Below are 15,955 nucleotides of genomic sequence, written 5' to 3' on the forward strand. Positions count from 1 at the left end.
ATTTAAGCCAAATATGAATATAATTATTAAGATTTTGGTATATCTTAACTATTATATTTTGAATTAAATACATATATAGGAGTTTTATATTATGTTAAAGGATTGTAAAAAAAAATTTAATGTTAACTTTAGGAATTAAGGTATTAATGAACTGGACATTAAAGTCAAGTCTGACACTCTCCACACTGTATATGGCGCCTAAATTAACTTTATTAATTACCCTATAAGAAAAAATTAAAAGTTGCATGCAATTTTGAAAAAAAACATGCACTAATATCCTTCATATGTAATAAAAAAAAAATAATAAATACTCTAGATTTATATGGAGGGATATTATAATAATATAAAATAGACCTTAAGAAGTTTTAATTAGTGTAGTTTATAAATATTAATTTATTTATCAAAACAAAGTTGATAAAATAAATAAATAAATAAAAATATATAAATGAACTATTAAAGATTTATATGATCCTAAGAAAATAAAAAACTACTCTACTTTATAAATAGATGTTGGGGTATGATTTAAATAAATCTGTGATTGGTAATATTGAAATTTTGGACTATTACAAGGCAATAATTTAGGCATAATAGCTTCATTAAAAGTTTCAGTTTGATAATGGTGTAATATACCAGGAGAAATGTGATATTGATAATTTGATATATTTCTAATTCTTTGATTTTGATTATGAAGTGCTTGTTCATATATTGAATTGTGATATCCATGCTTTATTATATATGTACCAATATTATGTTTATTATTTGATGTAATAATTGGATTTTGATCTATTTCATATTTATAAGACAAATCAGAACTACTATTTGATTTCTTTGAATTACATTTATAATTTTGTTTTACAATCTCTTTATTATTACATAGTATATTTGGTATGACAATATTAGATTGGATAATAGCTAAAATTTTTGGATGCCAAAGAACTTGATATTTTTTTTTAAAACAATAAATTAATTGTTGAATACATTCAGGATGAAATAAAGCCTTTTGAATACTCCATCTATTTGTAGGATTTGGATCAGTAAAACCAATGAACATTTCCCACATAAAATAATGATTTTTATTTTTTTTTAGAATTTTACTACTAAAATCATGTCTAATTAACTCAACAACTTTAAGTATATATGGAGCAGCTTCAGTAACATCAAGACCTTTTTGGCGACATATAAATCTTCCTGTAAGGAATAAGAGTAAATTCATTCCAATTGCATAATTATCAATTTTTTCAGTTAATGGGCCCTTAAATGTTAATACCTCAGGAGGATTAATTTCTAAGGTTCCAGGCCATTCAGATGGACTTAAATGAAGTTTATCAATTTTTTCACTCCAACCAAAATCTCCAATAACTATTGTTTTGTTAGAATAACGTAGAATATTAGTTGGTTTTAGATCTCTATGTACTACCCCTTTATCTTGGAAGTATAATACACTTTGTACTAATTGAATAAAGTGTAAAAAAGCCTCATCTTCATCAGCACAACAATTTTCTCTCCAAATTGTACCATCATCAACATAATCTTGAACAAGAAGACAACCTTCTGGTCCAACAACAATTTTATGAAGTCTTACAACTCCAGGGCATTGACTCTCAATTAAATTTTCTATTTCTGACTGAAACATTCTTTCTATCCTATCTACTGTATCACTTGGATATGTATGTGGTTCTAATAATTTTCCTGCATACTTTTGGCCTGTAATTTTATCTTGTAATAACCAAACCTTTGCATATGTCCCTGTACCAATCATTTCCTTACGTTCATAGCTACTATATACACTATTATATTTTTCATCAATGATTTTTTCCCAACCTCTTATTCTCCTATACCAATAAGTATCTTTAAATCCTCCAATATTACATATTTTATTTTTTTTTGGTGTTAAGACACATTTATTTTTCTGATTGCTTGTTTGTAGACAGGTTTTGAATTTTGTACTAAGTTTATTAATTTGATTACTATCTGAATTATAATTTGTTATATATTTATCTTTAAAAGTAGATGAATAATCAGACATTTCATCTGAAATATCTAATGAATCAAAGTATTCATTCTGATTATTTTTCAAGATTTCATCTAAGTTACTATCTTTTTGATATGATTCCTTACTATGGTTTATACCCCTTTCAATTAGACATGGTTGGTAATTTGAAATCTCACATTCAAATATTTTAACAGCTCCTGAATTATTATTTTTGCAACTTTCATGCACAGTATACATATTAACATTAATAGTCTTTATATTTAGATTTAAAATATTTGCTAGATGTAATCCGTAGCTTTCTCAGTCAGCCTTTTCCCAATTGATCTGAGTAATAATTTATCTATTCATTTATATACTGTATAAATCCCTTTAATTCAAGATATTCCTTGTAGGATATTTTTTCGAAAAGTTGGCAAATCTAGATTATTTGTTTCTGTGTGTCGTAATAGTGCACCCTTTAGATTCCATGGGTGCTATTTACACTCAGCTTATATATGGTACTTAAATTTTTATTACAAATAATTGTGTGATTACTTATTACTTATAACTAAATGTAACTTATATGTATTATTATAGATTGGTAAATATTGATTTATAATATTGAATTTTCGAGATTATTCCAAATTTTACATTACAAAGTATAACATTAAACTAAATAAATACTTAAATATTTATTTAAATTTTGCATTAATAAATTATATAAATAATTATAATTTACAATAATTAATTTTTAAATTTCTAGAAATGATAGATTACAATTAATTTAGTATGCTAAACATATTTATCTTTTCTATTTGAATTTCCTAACCGTCTAATTAGAACAAATAATAAGAGTGAAATAAATATTATCCCTGGAATAACAAATAATTTGTATTTTAAAAGGAACTCAGATTTTATTTGATAATAAACTTGACCTTTGAAATTTAAAATATGTTGTTCAGGAATATACATAGAATGTGCACTGTATATTATAACTGGTCTAGGTTTGAAGATGTCTAACCAGCCATAATAATAACTTAAATCTTCTTGTTTCTTAAGTGAAGGAATATTTCGATTTTTTGGGAGTAAAAATTGAATTTCCGATGACCCAGGAGGTAGGCGAATATGTGTAGTAACATTTTCTGCATATATACCTTTTGCAGATGGGGTTAATGTTATATTTAACATATATGTTTTTTTCTCATAATCATAAAAAACAACATTTTCCAAAGGTAAATTGTATTCAATAACATAATCAAAATTCCATCCACCCATTACTGGAGATCTAGGTTCAGCTTGTATGAGTGTATAACGAGAATTTACTTTAGATGCATGAGAATAGGAAATATTGCCAATTTTATCATAATATTCCAATCCAATAGCACGATATGGTAATATATGATCCATTTGAAAACAAATATGTGTATTTTGAGGCAATACAGAACCTGGATTTCTCATTCTAGCAAATCCTTGTCCTGCTAAAAGCATTATTTCTTTTCTATTAAATTCACCTTTGTGGGTTGCTGCTTGATTTTTACCAGCATACTCTTCCTTAATATAAACATTACCCCAATGTGAAACTTCAATAGTTCTATTCACAGATTTATAGATGACAAGATGATTATTTAAATTAAAATGTACATATAACATACTCTCTGGGGTTTGAATATCTGTATTATTTTTAGGGATGTATGTTAATTTGGTATCCTGTCTTTTCATTGAAGTGGGCAAAAATCTTTCAATTTGTGTACCTAATAAAAAATGAATAATTGTCTTTTCATTTTCAACTTTGTAAGGAGTTAGAAAATATTGAAAATCTTTGAATTCAACTAATTGATTTTCATTTATATATATAGAATCAGGAAGTGTTTTGTATGGATCACCAATGTAATATTCTATATATATAGTTGTTAAATTCTTTGTTAATTCAGGAATATTAATTTTACAGACATAAATATCTTCAGACAAATTAGAGAAATGTTTATTATTAGTTTTGTTAAATTCTTCACAATTTATGGTATATATGTTTAGATTCAGTGGAGATATGCCACTAGATATATAACCAACTTTAGAATATACTAGAGTAGGGAAAAAAATTCCATATTCGAAATCTCTAATGTTTGAGGAATTGTTACTTCTAAGGCTTATTTCTAGAAACACACGTACAACTCTCTTCGTTAAGTAAAAATTTCTTATAACATTAGTTTGAGTTACCTTCTCATAATTATCTTCATATGCAAATACACTGTATATCCAGATTATGTATGCTATAGTATATAATAACAAAATTTTCATTTGTAATGAGACAATGCTTCTAATCCCTTTATTATTTCTACTAGCTTAAACAACCTTAGCACAAATCGGTACCCCTATATATCGGCGCTATAATTTGTGGAGATACCCCCTTTCCCAACTGTGTCCCAAACTATAGGAGATTTATAAAAAACTGTTCATTCTAGAAATCTAAGCTACTATACAAGATTGAACAGAATCTTGTTAAATATAATGCACATAAATATATCAAAGTACTTAATATTTATGGAAAATTGGACTATTAAAAAAAGTTAACTACGTAATAGTAAGGACACACTAAAGTGTTATCGATTACTACCAGATAAATTAAATTCTCATTATTTACAAAGTACTGGATAATTCATAGATCTAATGACTAATAAATTAACTAGGTACAAAATTAACTGAGAAATTGATGATTTATATTTATCTGTAATGTATCTAAACTCCTTTCCTTTGTCTTGGAGCACAACGAATAACATCATCAACACGGAGAATCATCTCAGCTGCCTCTGTTGCAAAACAAACTTGAGATAATTTAGATTCAAATGACTCCAATATATTGAGCTCACTCATATCTGCAGGTTTAGCAGCCTTAAAGTCTATACCAAAAGTATTATTACCACGATTATGTAAAGCACGTAGTTGAGTAACAATCTCAGTACTATCATATCCACCATTATCTAATAGGATAGTAGGTATTTGTCTCAATGCAGAAGAAAATGCTTCAATAGCTAAACTTTTCTTACCCTCGACGATCTTTGCAAGATTATCTACTGCAACACTCATCATAACTTCACTACATCCTCCACCATATACAACACGACAATCCTGAATAGTTTGTGATAGGACTGATAATGCATCATGTAAGCTTCTTTCAGCCTCATCTAATATATGTGAAGAAGCCCCACGTAAAATAATTGTACAGGCTTCATTCTTTGAACAACCAGAAAATCTTATAAGTTCATCTTCACCTATCATAACAGTATCTAAGGTTTTACAGTATCCAAGCTTAGTTTTCTCTGGATTATCAAAGGTACTTACAATATCTGCATCTAAAACAGCTGATAGTCTCTCAACACCCTCAAAGTCTGCATGTTCAATAGCAATAATTCCAGCATCTTTAAATAGTTGATCGGGATAGTTATATATAAGTTGTCTATTAATAAATACATTACACCCATGACTTAAAATCTTCTGAACTTTGTTATACATCTTTTGCTTCTCAGCTTGTTCAATTGCTTGAACTGCCTCCATACTATCTACTGCTACTCTTGCTCCATATATTTTTACCTTATCAGTATCCATGGAGGTATTAGCAACTAGAATTTTACAGTTAGTCATTTTCTTTGGTTGTCCAACTCCTATTTTCTTCTCAAGTATAAAACCATCTTCTAGAAATGAGTCCTGTAGTGATCCACCAATCTTTTTTATAATTTGAATATAATCCAAATTTGGTTTATTTCCCAGTCTCAATACTGCATTTACTGCTAATTGAGCAAAATGGTCCTTCTCGTGAGTTAGAAGTTTAGAACTTAATGTAGTCTTAGCAATATTTAATAAATCTTGTTCAAATACTGCTTTATTAGCACTATTATCAAATGAACTTAATTCTAAAGCCTTACGAGCCTCCTGCAAGGCTAAATGATAACCACTAATAATAACTTGAGGATGTATCCTTTGTTCTAGCAGTTTCTCTGCTTGCTTTAGTAACTCAGCAGCTAAAATTACAACGCCAGTAGTCCCATCCCCACAACGAATATCTTGTTGTCTACTTACATCAACAAGTATTTTAGCGGCAGGATTATCAATTGATATAGATTTCAGTATAGTAGCACCATCATTTGTTATTATAGGATTAGAATCTATTGGACCCTCCTTAATTGGTTGTAAAATTTTGTCCATACCTTTAGGACCAAATGTTGTCTTTAATAAGTCACCTAAAGCAATTGCTCCAATTATTGATTGCATACGAGCCATCTCCCCTTTGCTCTCTTGAGCTCCTTCATCCATAATTTTTGGTATTACTGACATCATTTATGTAAAATTGGAGTATATATCAACAATAATGTTAAACTAAGTTATAGAATTTTCTTATACACTAAAGTTGTGAAGATTCTTGACAAAGGTTCCTAATTTCTACTATTTAATTAATCTAACTTTAATCCAAAATTAGAGGTAACAGATAGTAACATACCGGTATAGATGTCTTTAACACACCCCACCGTCTCGTCTCTAATTCAGATCTCCAGTAATAAGTATATTACTAAAGATCTCCAGATAAGAAATATTATATATCAATATAAAGATTATGGTAAGTCTAGTGAACTTCAGGAATAATATTAAAAGTCTATTTCAAGTCAGTATAAGTTAATTATTTGAAGTTACAAGGAATTCTTTTATTTTCTTATTAAGTTGTAAATTATCCACTACTTATAGATATTTGAAAGATTATATCCAAATTAAATATTTAAATTTAGAAAATTAATGTTCTTTGTTCTCATTTATATTTGCATAACTTAGGGTAGTTGCAGGACCAACAAGTCCAAATTCGTTTTCCATATCTATTGTCTCTTCTAGTGTATTTTTGACCGCTTCATATACTTCTTTGTTATTCATAAATCCGGGTATTGATTCTGACTTGAGAGAATTTCTGAGCTCATCATCCATCTTATTCATTAAGTTCCTTAATTCAGAAATTTGTTCATCTACTTCTGAGTCACTAAGCTCAAGGCTACTATTATCAGAGTCTGTTGAGAGATCAATTCCCTCAAATTGAGACTTTCCTTCCATAATCCTTGTAATATTTAGACAGGAATTTCGTTTTTTATTATCTAGGTTAATTAAATGATCAATTGAATGTAATCCTTCAATTTCTTTAAGTAAATCTTGAGCACAGCTACTATAGAACCATTCATCTAAGTCATCTATATCTTTGCTAGTATCCCCGAAATATTCACTTGATTTTAATAAGCCTTCATTTGATATAATTATATCCCATATACCTCTGTAATCAAGAGATTTATGTTTTCTTACTAAATCCAAATTTGAAAAAAATATCTCAGAGTCCTTATCAGAGAATTTATTTGATGGATTAGCCCAAATAAGAATGCCTTGGAAATCCTTTGGATTATCTAAATATGCTAAATATAATCCATAACATATTCTCATACCTCGTTGAACTTCAATATTACTTTTACTATTGTAATCCTTTACAACACTTTTATTACCAAATTTATTAGTAAATTCCATCGGCAATTTCATAGGTAGGATTTCATGGACAAACCTTGCATATTGAGTTCTTGTCATTCTAATCCTATAGCGTACTAATTCACTTGAACAAAGATAGTCTGGTATATTTGGTAGTGCTGATGACATTTTGTACTGTCTTAAAGTAGGCATATCTGAACGATATGGTAAATATCGTAAAGTTAAACTTAACAAATAGTGATATTTATGTAAAACATTTGCGACTACTTTGGGAATTAATATATGAAAATAGTGAGATTTTTCTGGGATACTAAAGTTTAAAATTTTGTTAAATTTCTTCTTTAATATTGAATCAAAAGCCTCATTTGTCTCACATTCTCCTCTATTATTCTTCAAGATATCCAAAGATTGTTTTATATCTCTTGAGTGTTCCAAAATTCTAGGTGATATTAAATGTAATTTCCCTTGATATATAAAACATCTATTTAGCTCACAATCAGGGTTAACCCATGATGGTAAAACGTCGCATATTTCAACAATAAGTGGATCACCATCATTGTCTATAACTTGAACTGCTATATTGCTTATTTTTTCAGATATAAAATAAGCAATATATATCATATACCATTCATCTAAATAATATGCATTTATCGTAATACTACAAGTAATATAGTTCACACCATTATTACTTTCTATATTCAATATAAATGGAACCGTGTCCCAATTATAATTCATCATACCTTCTTTAAGTATGACATTATATATATCTATACAATATAAGGACAAATCTTCTAGAGTAGTTTCTTTATTACTTAAAATATAAAACTTAAGCTGGACAAAATCGTTTTCATCTCCTATATCTCCTTTAATATTTAGAGCTCTATTTAAAAAGTCGTCCATACTTCCTAATATGAGTTATTATTGGTATATAATGTAATAGCTTATACATAATGTCAAGGTAGCCACAAATAAAATGCGCTAATTAGGCAACATTATAATATCGTGGAATTTTTATTAAATATAAATTATACCGCCTAAATGTACCGAGATTTCTGTGTAATACTCAAGAATTAATTAACTTCTAGATTCATTTAATACTGTCTTAAGATATTATTGAAATATAATGAACCCCAATAATTTTACCTTCTCAATAAAATAAGTTTTATGCCATAAATTTGACAATGCCATGCATTGTGGCATGCACGGACTTTGAAATCCACAGCCACTACAGTTAAGACAAATTTTATTAATTTTATAAAGTTTATTTTCTATACTATTTAAATTACTCCCAATCAAAGCAAAAGTTTGTTCTCCATCTTCCATACAGGATTTACAAATAATGTATTTAGATCTAGTATTACTTTTTCTATTAGCTATATGAGAAACTTTATTACAAATACTACATTTATAATAAAAATATTCGTTTATACTAGCTTGCTTACAATGATAATAAGGATTACTAACTTGACATATTTTATTAGTATTAAGTGCTGGGGTTGTACATAATTGTTTGCTGGGAACAAGATCTTCTATATCAACAAAGTGTAATCCTTTAGGTTTCCACTAATCTAAAATAGTAGTTTTCAACTGTTCCCTACTTGATAATATATATGACTTAAATAGAATAGGTATTAATCCTAGAATTCGGTTTAGTGGCTTCAAAATATAATCTATATAATAGCGAGAAAAATCAACTGAAAACTTTGGTTCATTATTTTGCTTTTCTAAACCAGATATTAATAATTCATGAACATGCCATTGATAAAATATCCTGGTATCTTTATCACTAGTTCTATTTGCTTTAATAGATGAATATTTAGATGGTAGCAAAAGCAATAGCAAAGGTGTCAAATGCTTCCATCCAAGTATAGTCTCTTCTGGAAATACAACAGATCCAAATGAACTGGGTGCCATAACCAAAAGTAATTTTTTTATAGAATTGCCTATATTACGATACAAATTCTTTGATTCGGGTGTTAAATGGCAGCTATTTACTATTTTCTTTTTGAATTGATTAGAGTGAAGGCCTCCATAAAAAATATAATCGTTTATAGGAATATTGTCTAAAAATATTTGTTCTCTTACATTAATTAAAATTCTCTTAACAGAAGATATATCACGATTTTGGAATAAATCAATTAGTACCTTTGAAAATGTTGATTTTACTAGTTGGCATTGGTCACGTCTAATAATTTTGTTACCTCTACATATAAATTTTGGAGTACTTTCATTCCAAATATTACCAATTTTTTCATATATGAAACCTGGATATTTTTTTTTTGAAATAAGCAAACATGGTAAAAGTACACCTTGAGTATTTAATTTGATTGGGAAAGGGTTCATAGATGTTACGGTATCAACTATATTATTTGTAATTGTAAAAGCTTCTTGTAAACTCCTTCCTTCAAGTTTAACAAAGACACTATCAGTGTCACCATATATAATTTGGGCATTCTATCTTGTGTGATTATTTATTGTTTTAATATAATTGTGTACTGTATCCCTTGCAGTCATAATAATTGAATCAGCTAAGTCACTCAGAGGTATTCTACCACAAAAACTAGCTGCTGCGTAACCATATAATATATTCATAAATAATTTTAGTCCTAATTGACGATACTCTAAGTATTTCAGGGTAGAGTCTATTGATTTGATAACACTAGAATATTCATGTATTGAATAATTTGAAAGCTTATTTTTAGCATAATTAGTTTTCTGATTATAATTATTCATTATTTCTTCCCTATATAATTCATAGCAGGATTTACATTCTTTTAACATAAGTCTTATTTTCAATATCTCATCTATTAATTGTGGTAATAGCCCTTGACGTACTTCTTACAAATACAGATTTATTTGGAGTAGTATAAAATAATTTATTAACAAATTCTCTGAGATTTATTTCATCTATAGTACTAGTTTTCTTCATAATATTTCGATTAAAATTTATATTATCTGTATGGTAACTTAGTAATTCAATGTTTGCATATTCTTTAAATATACAATCAATCATTTGAAACCATGGATAATTATTTTTAGTTCCAAGCTTGTTAGTAATTTCATTTATGTGTTGATTATCACTACTCACACTTGTATGAATATTTCCGAGAATTGTTGAGAAACACATATTATAAGCCATCATTATACTTGGATATAAACTTTGAAAGCCAAGTAAAGTAACAGGTGAGTACTGTAAAGAGCTATTAGGCTCAATAACCATAGGTTAGCCTATTAAAGCATTTTGATTCATAACCTATTCTTTAGTTGGTGAAAATAATACAAAGTTATGCCTCTCACAAGCTTTTAGTAATATAGATTCTACTCTATACTGAGATCCATGAGTTTGTATTGAAAGAAAGTCTAATCCATAAAGTTGTGACCATTCAATATATTTTGGGATAGTTCCTAATTTATCCAATATTTCATATAACATATTTAATTTCTTAAAAATATAACTCACAACCTTATATCTAAATGATTTATATGCTATGGAGGAGCTTTCTTGTTTACCAGAATTAAAATACCTAGTATCACAATTTGGAAGTGTATATTTCCACCACATTGCTAAAACTGGAGGATTAATGTTTTGTATAATATTGTTAAGAATAAGTTTTATAATTGAATAAATTTTTGTATCTAATGTATTGTATTCTAATCTTATAATTCGGTCAATATAAAGTAATATTCTTCCGTTAATGCGTCTTTCTGGTTTATTAAATTGAAGTTTAAATGAATTAGACTTTCTACGACCTATTATATTATAGAAATTTTTTTAGCAATTTTGTTACTCTTCCAGCAATATATCCAATACCATATATATTATTATCTAGAGCTAATACTATATGTGGGTCATAATAATGAAATAATTTAACTATAGCATTAATAAGTTCTATTTCAGTATTCACTAATAGTCAAATCTAAATTTAGGAAAGACTCCAAACTAAAAAGACTTCTTAGTAAAGAATGGTTTATAAGATTTATAGAATTTGTAGGATCTGAATATTTTACAGTTGTTTCCTTATCCACAATAATTAGACCAGATACTATTTCTTCATTATATTTCTTACTGCGTAATATGTAGGCTAAGGCAATAATACTATCATCAAGAGGATTACTTCTATTATAATTTATTGGAGTATCTACAATTACATCTAAGGATATCATTGTAAGTAAATCAATAATATGCTGACTTATAGGAATTGCATAATTAAGATACCAGAATATCTTGAAACTGGCTCAACTATATCATAACTATCCCTATGTTTAATCTCATCCAAATCTTCAGAATTGTACTTTTCTAAGTTACTAATATTTTCTATCTCATTTGAAATTTCCTTTGTAGGGGATTTCTCAAATAGTTCATATTTACTAATTATAGATTTATCAAGTCCAAGTGAGGCTAAAACTTCACTAGTTGTAGATGGGGCTATTTTATATACAAATGTACCCTTGAATAAAAAAACAGATTCTAAACTTGTCAATTTATTTGATCTAGGATATATAAAGTCTATTGGATCTAAAAAAGCAGCTGGTTCAAGTGTAGGAAATAAACAAGCATTATCTATAGTCTCTTGAGAATCTACATCAATAATCTCTAGTTCTTGACTATATACAATTCCTTTATTTTCTGTATCTTTATAAAATAGAGTGCTTTGGGCTATTATATTTATCAGCAATATCATTAATATTATTTACAATATTAGAATTTTGTATAGAACCGCCAATAACATATTTAAATGAATTGTTATATTGTAGTATATCATTAGGATGACATTCTTCTGAACTCTTGTTATTATTTGACAAATCATATTCTGTATTAAAATATTCTAATATTGTCTCCTCTATAGGCGGGGTTTGTATCGATGTAGGCGGTAGATACACGTATAACTCTTGTGGGGTCTTATCAGTTTCTAATTGACAGGTTGGTCTATCTGAATTTTCATCTCTAGCCTCTTGTCTCTCAAAATTTATACGGGTATTTTTATAATTAGGATATCTACTACGCAAAAATTCTAATAATCCTCTATATTTACTTTTATTTATTGTCTTACATCTATTTAATATTATGTCAATTCCAGATGTGATAGTTTGTATTAATTGGTTCTTATAATCTTCACTCCTTTGATCTAAATTACTATTAGGTTTCCTGTTATCCTGAAAATTCTGTAATCTGGTAATATGTTGAGTAATAGGATCATTAGATACCTCTCTCCAGTATTTGTTCAAACATGGTATTAGTCTAGGGTACCAGTTTTCTATATTATCTTCAATATTTTGTATACATTTCGGAGTTATATATCCTCTATTATTTAATTGTGAATATATAAAAGGATTGAGTATATCACTAACACTTGTATCAGCTTCTAGTTCAACACTATTATCCCAATCAACACTACGCTTATTTTTAATATCAAAATAGTGGCTATATTCTGTAAAAAATATAGGGAATAACTTATTAGTAATAATTTTTCTAGCATGATCTTCAATACATCTTAAATGATCTATTGAATTTAGTATTATTTCCTTTTTCCATTGATTGTGTGGAGGATCAAGGCTTCGTATTTTTTTCGGTAATGGAGATCTAAATGTAATATTTTTGAGTAAAAATATAATCAATTCCATTTATTTTGAAATCTGTAAGAAATCTTAACTTTAGAGGTATATGAACTTCAAAACATTCAAAACAGATACCATTAAACTCAATTGGTCTTTTTGATAATTCACTAGCTAATTGTAATATATTCCTGTAATTATATACTTGTACTTTTATCATTCTCCTAGGTTTACTATAATATCCATAAAATGGATATTTATCTTCAATACACAACTTAAATATTAATTTTGGCTTATATTTACTACATGAAGTCTTATTTTTACTTTTTATATTTATTCTATCAAAACTAAAGTCTTCTTGAATATTAAAATGATCCAAAATGCTATCTTCAATATCAAAATTATCCGTCCATAATTTTGACTTCTTATTTTTATTATAAATTAACCGATCTAATTCATATTCATTATTTACCATTTCTAAATCTTCTGAATATTCTGATTCTTCATATTCATATATATTCTGATTAGATGAATTGCATCTGACAATTATATCATTTAATGCCATCTCAAGGAATATAAAAAATCATTTTCTTCAGATTTCTCAACTTCATCAGATATCTCCACCTAAAAATAAGGATAAAAGTCATGTATATTTAATAAACAATTTTGTCCTGCAGGGGTCATACCATATATTCTAACTATAGGGGGGGTATAAAGAGTAAAGACTACTTCTAGATTCCTGATCTATTTCAATATTTATTAAAACACAGGCAAATTTTACATATTGATTAAAGTTAGAGATATCTCCAATATCTAACATATAGTAAAATATAATTTATTAATTCAATACAGTACTATAATATTACAAACAAGCTCATATTTTGTTGCACTTGATTGGCGCAAGACATAATCATTACACTGGGTTTAGTAGCTACAGTTTAAATATATTCTTGTAACTCCTAGTTATAGCGAATGAAAGCTGAAATAACATCAATTAAACGCATAGTTATACTTTCAATTATATCTCGTGCAATATGTATGTTTGTAGCTTATTCGAGTAATGGGTTTTTTACAGATAATATCCGTAATACCAGCTCAATAACTTTATTGTATAATAATCAAAACCTTTTGCACCTATATCAAAATACAAATAAATGGAGATTCTTAAGTTCTTTTATTAATTGGGATGCTGAATATTATCTTAGATTAGCATATGTCAAAGATTATCATTTTGAACATCAACATGCCTTCTTACCAATATATCCTTGGTTTATTAGAAAAATTTGTCAAGTATTCTTAAGTGGTCAAAATATTAATTCAATACATCTTATATATTCTGGCATTATTGTAAATAATATTTCCTTTATTATTGCTGCAATTGGGTTATTTATGTTTCAAATGACTTTATTGTCAAGATATCCAGATTCAAATATAGTCTACCCTGGACTTGCTGTACTCCTGTATATTTTCCCAACATCAAATATCTTCAATTCATCATTGTATACTGAAAGTTTATATAGTTGTGTCTCTTTTTGGGGTGCCTATTTTTTATTAAATGCAGAAATATATTGTCATAAAGAAGGATTTTTTAAAATTAAAAATTTGTCATTTTTAATTATTGGCATTATTATGTATTCAATTTCTAGTGGAATAAGATCAAATGGTATTTTTAATTCATTTCCATTATTTTTTTATTTCTTATCAACATCTATACCTTTTAAATTATCAAATATTAAGAGAATTATAATACACTGGATATCTGCATTTATTTCATTTATTGCTGTCATATTTCCATTTGCCTTGTATATATATTGGTGTTACTATAGATATTGTGTACTAAGTGATATTGTACGACCTTGGTGTAATTCAAAAATCCCAAATATATATTCATTTGTACAGAGCGAATATTGGGGAAATTATCTATTTAATTATTGGAAATTACAAAAAGTGGATAAATTTTTGTGGATTATCCCCATAATAGTTCCTATTGTGGTTTCATCCATTAGTATAGTAAAATACAAGATCTATTCATTTAAATCAACTTATTCGTGGCTTGGATATGTACTTCAAATTTATTTCTTATTCATTTATGTTTTATTATTCGGACATGTAGAAGTTTTAATTCGACTTTTTAATTGTATCCCCTTATATTTTACACTATTAGCCTATTTTTACAAGATATTTCCATCATATTCTTCAATTCTACTATTTTATCATATATTTACGTTTATTTTCGGAAATATGTGGTTCCCTAATTTTTTGCCATGGACTTAAATAAGTAAATAAATAAAAAGAGGACTTCACTCCCCCTTTATTCTAATAAGCAATTTAAGCACTATTTCTTATTTTAACGATATATTGAATTTTTATGCTGTACCGCCTAGATACAGAGGGTTACTTCTCATTTTTATTTTTGTCATTTTCAAGAGCTATTAATTTGAATGAGACCCCCTTTAGATAACAAAGTTTTAGAAGAAGGATCAATTAAGTTATCTTCAAACATAATAGGAGTAAGTTATTATTTAGTTCTATAATATTCTGGAGTAGTTTATATAGCCTGTTTAGTTGAGATTTATTCAGGTAGCTCAAGCTAGAGAAAAGCATGATGAATATATTGCTAAACAAGAAGAAACTCTTGGCTGGTGTATTCCAGGATATGAAGATATAAAAGCTAAGGGCTCTATATATAATAGCAATATTATTGATCCTATATATATCAATTGTAGGAAGTCTTATGGTTCTTTTAATGTAATAATGGATAAACATTACAAATCAATTATATCAAGGAGAAATAATGAATTAAAGGCTAGAAATGAGTCATATGAAATTAGTTTTCTTTCTAAGATGAATAAACTAAAGTAGTATTTGTTTAAATTATATAAATGGTTTACTGAATGGCTTGATATTTTAGATAATATTGGTACTTAT

The 15,955-nt window shown here is 27.4% G+C and overlaps 8 protein-coding genes across 8 annotated transcripts, besides 12 other annotated features; 2 read left to right on the forward strand and 6 right to left on the reverse strand.

Annotated features, from left to right (window-relative positions):
- Positions 1-6: part of a sequence feature (AT_rich) that runs on past the window's edge.
- A 281-nt stretch (positions 7-287) lies between these two features.
- Positions 288-310: a sequence feature (AT_rich).
- A 20-nt stretch (positions 311-330) lies between these two features.
- Positions 331-351: a sequence feature (AT_rich).
- Positions 352-378: 27 nt separating this feature from the next.
- Positions 379-401: a sequence feature (AT_rich).
- A 16-nt stretch (positions 402-417) lies between these two features.
- Positions 418-450: a microsatellite.
- Positions 451-487: 37 nt separating this feature from the next.
- CMU_021520 (uncharacterized protein) lies at positions 488-2,230 on the reverse strand (the record flags this gene model as incomplete). The annotated part of the gene is made up of 1 exon (XM_002142701.1): positions 488-2,230. The coding sequence occupies one exon, from the start codon at positions 2,228-2,230 to the stop codon at positions 488-490; it is 1,743 nt and encodes a 580-aa protein (XP_002142737.1).
- Positions 941-969: a sequence feature (AT_rich).
- Positions 1,059-1,094: a sequence feature (AT_rich).
- A 415-nt stretch (positions 2,231-2,645) lies between the features above and the next one.
- Positions 2,646-2,731: a sequence feature (AT_rich).
- Positions 2,732-2,764: 33 nt separating this feature from the next.
- Positions 2,765-4,267, reverse strand: CMU_021530 (ribophorin I family protein; the record flags this gene model as incomplete). The annotated part of the gene is made up of 1 exon (XM_002142702.1): positions 2,765-4,267. The coding sequence occupies one exon, from the start codon at positions 4,265-4,267 to the stop codon at positions 2,765-2,767; it is 1,503 nt and encodes a 500-aa protein (XP_002142738.1).
- Positions 4,268-4,705: 438 nt separating this feature from the next.
- On the reverse strand, positions 4,706-6,301 carry CMU_021540 (T-complex protein 1 beta subunit, putative; the record flags this gene model as incomplete). The annotated part of the gene is made up of 1 exon (XM_002142703.1): positions 4,706-6,301. The coding sequence occupies one exon, from the start codon at positions 6,299-6,301 to the stop codon at positions 4,706-4,708; it is 1,596 nt and encodes a 531-aa protein (XP_002142739.1).
- Positions 6,302-6,723: 422 nt separating this feature from the next.
- Positions 6,724-6,753: a sequence feature (AT_rich).
- Positions 6,749-8,374, reverse strand: CMU_021550 (uncharacterized protein; the record flags this gene model as incomplete). The annotated part of the gene is made up of 1 exon (XM_002142704.1): positions 6,749-8,374. The coding sequence occupies one exon, from the start codon at positions 8,372-8,374 to the stop codon at positions 6,749-6,751; it is 1,626 nt and encodes a 541-aa protein (XP_002142740.1).
- A 106-nt stretch (positions 8,375-8,480) lies between these two features.
- Positions 8,481-8,504: a sequence feature (AT_rich).
- An 80-nt stretch (positions 8,505-8,584) lies between these two features.
- On the reverse strand, positions 8,585-10,694 carry CMU_021560 (DNA polymerase family B, putative; the record flags this gene model as incomplete). Its single annotated transcript, XM_002142705.1, has 4 exons — positions 8,585-9,024; positions 9,073-9,928; positions 9,971-10,308; positions 10,391-10,694. 4 exons carry the CDS (start codon positions 10,692-10,694, stop codon positions 8,585-8,587), a joined length of 1,938 nt encoding a protein of 645 aa, XP_002142741.1.
- Positions 8,713-8,759: a sequence feature (AT_rich).
- A 33-nt stretch (positions 10,695-10,727) lies between the features above and the next one.
- On the reverse strand, positions 10,728-13,592 carry CMU_021570 (uncharacterized protein; the record flags this gene model as incomplete). Its single annotated transcript, XM_002142706.1, has 6 exons — positions 10,728-11,224; positions 11,286-11,378; positions 11,425-11,625; positions 11,691-12,131; positions 12,193-13,055; positions 13,126-13,592. 6 exons carry the CDS (start codon positions 13,590-13,592, stop codon positions 10,728-10,730), a joined length of 2,562 nt encoding a protein of 853 aa, XP_002142742.1.
- Positions 13,593-13,999: 407 nt separating this feature from the next.
- CMU_021580 (mannosyltransferase domain-containing protein) lies at positions 14,000-15,301 on the forward strand (the record flags this gene model as incomplete). Its single annotated transcript, XM_002142707.1, has 1 exon — positions 14,000-15,301. The coding sequence occupies one exon, from the start codon at positions 14,000-14,002 to the stop codon at positions 15,299-15,301; it is 1,302 nt and encodes a 433-aa protein (XP_002142743.1).
- Positions 14,611-14,647: a sequence feature (AT_rich).
- Positions 15,302-15,468: 167 nt separating the features above from the next.
- Positions 15,469-15,889, forward strand: CMU_021590 (uncharacterized protein; the record flags this gene model as incomplete). Its single annotated transcript, XM_002142708.1, has 2 exons — positions 15,469-15,537; positions 15,608-15,889. 2 exons carry the CDS (start codon positions 15,469-15,471, stop codon positions 15,887-15,889), a joined length of 351 nt encoding a protein of 116 aa, XP_002142744.1.
- Between the last annotated feature and the right edge of the window lie 66 nt (positions 15,890-15,955).

The sequence above is a fragment of the Cryptosporidium muris genome, genomic scaffold (assembly GCF_000006515.1).
Source record: "Cryptosporidium muris RN66 scf_1106632373455 genomic scaffold, whole genome shotgun sequence".
NCBI lineage: Eukaryota > Apicomplexa > Conoidasida > Eucoccidiorida > Cryptosporidiidae > Cryptosporidium > Cryptosporidium muris.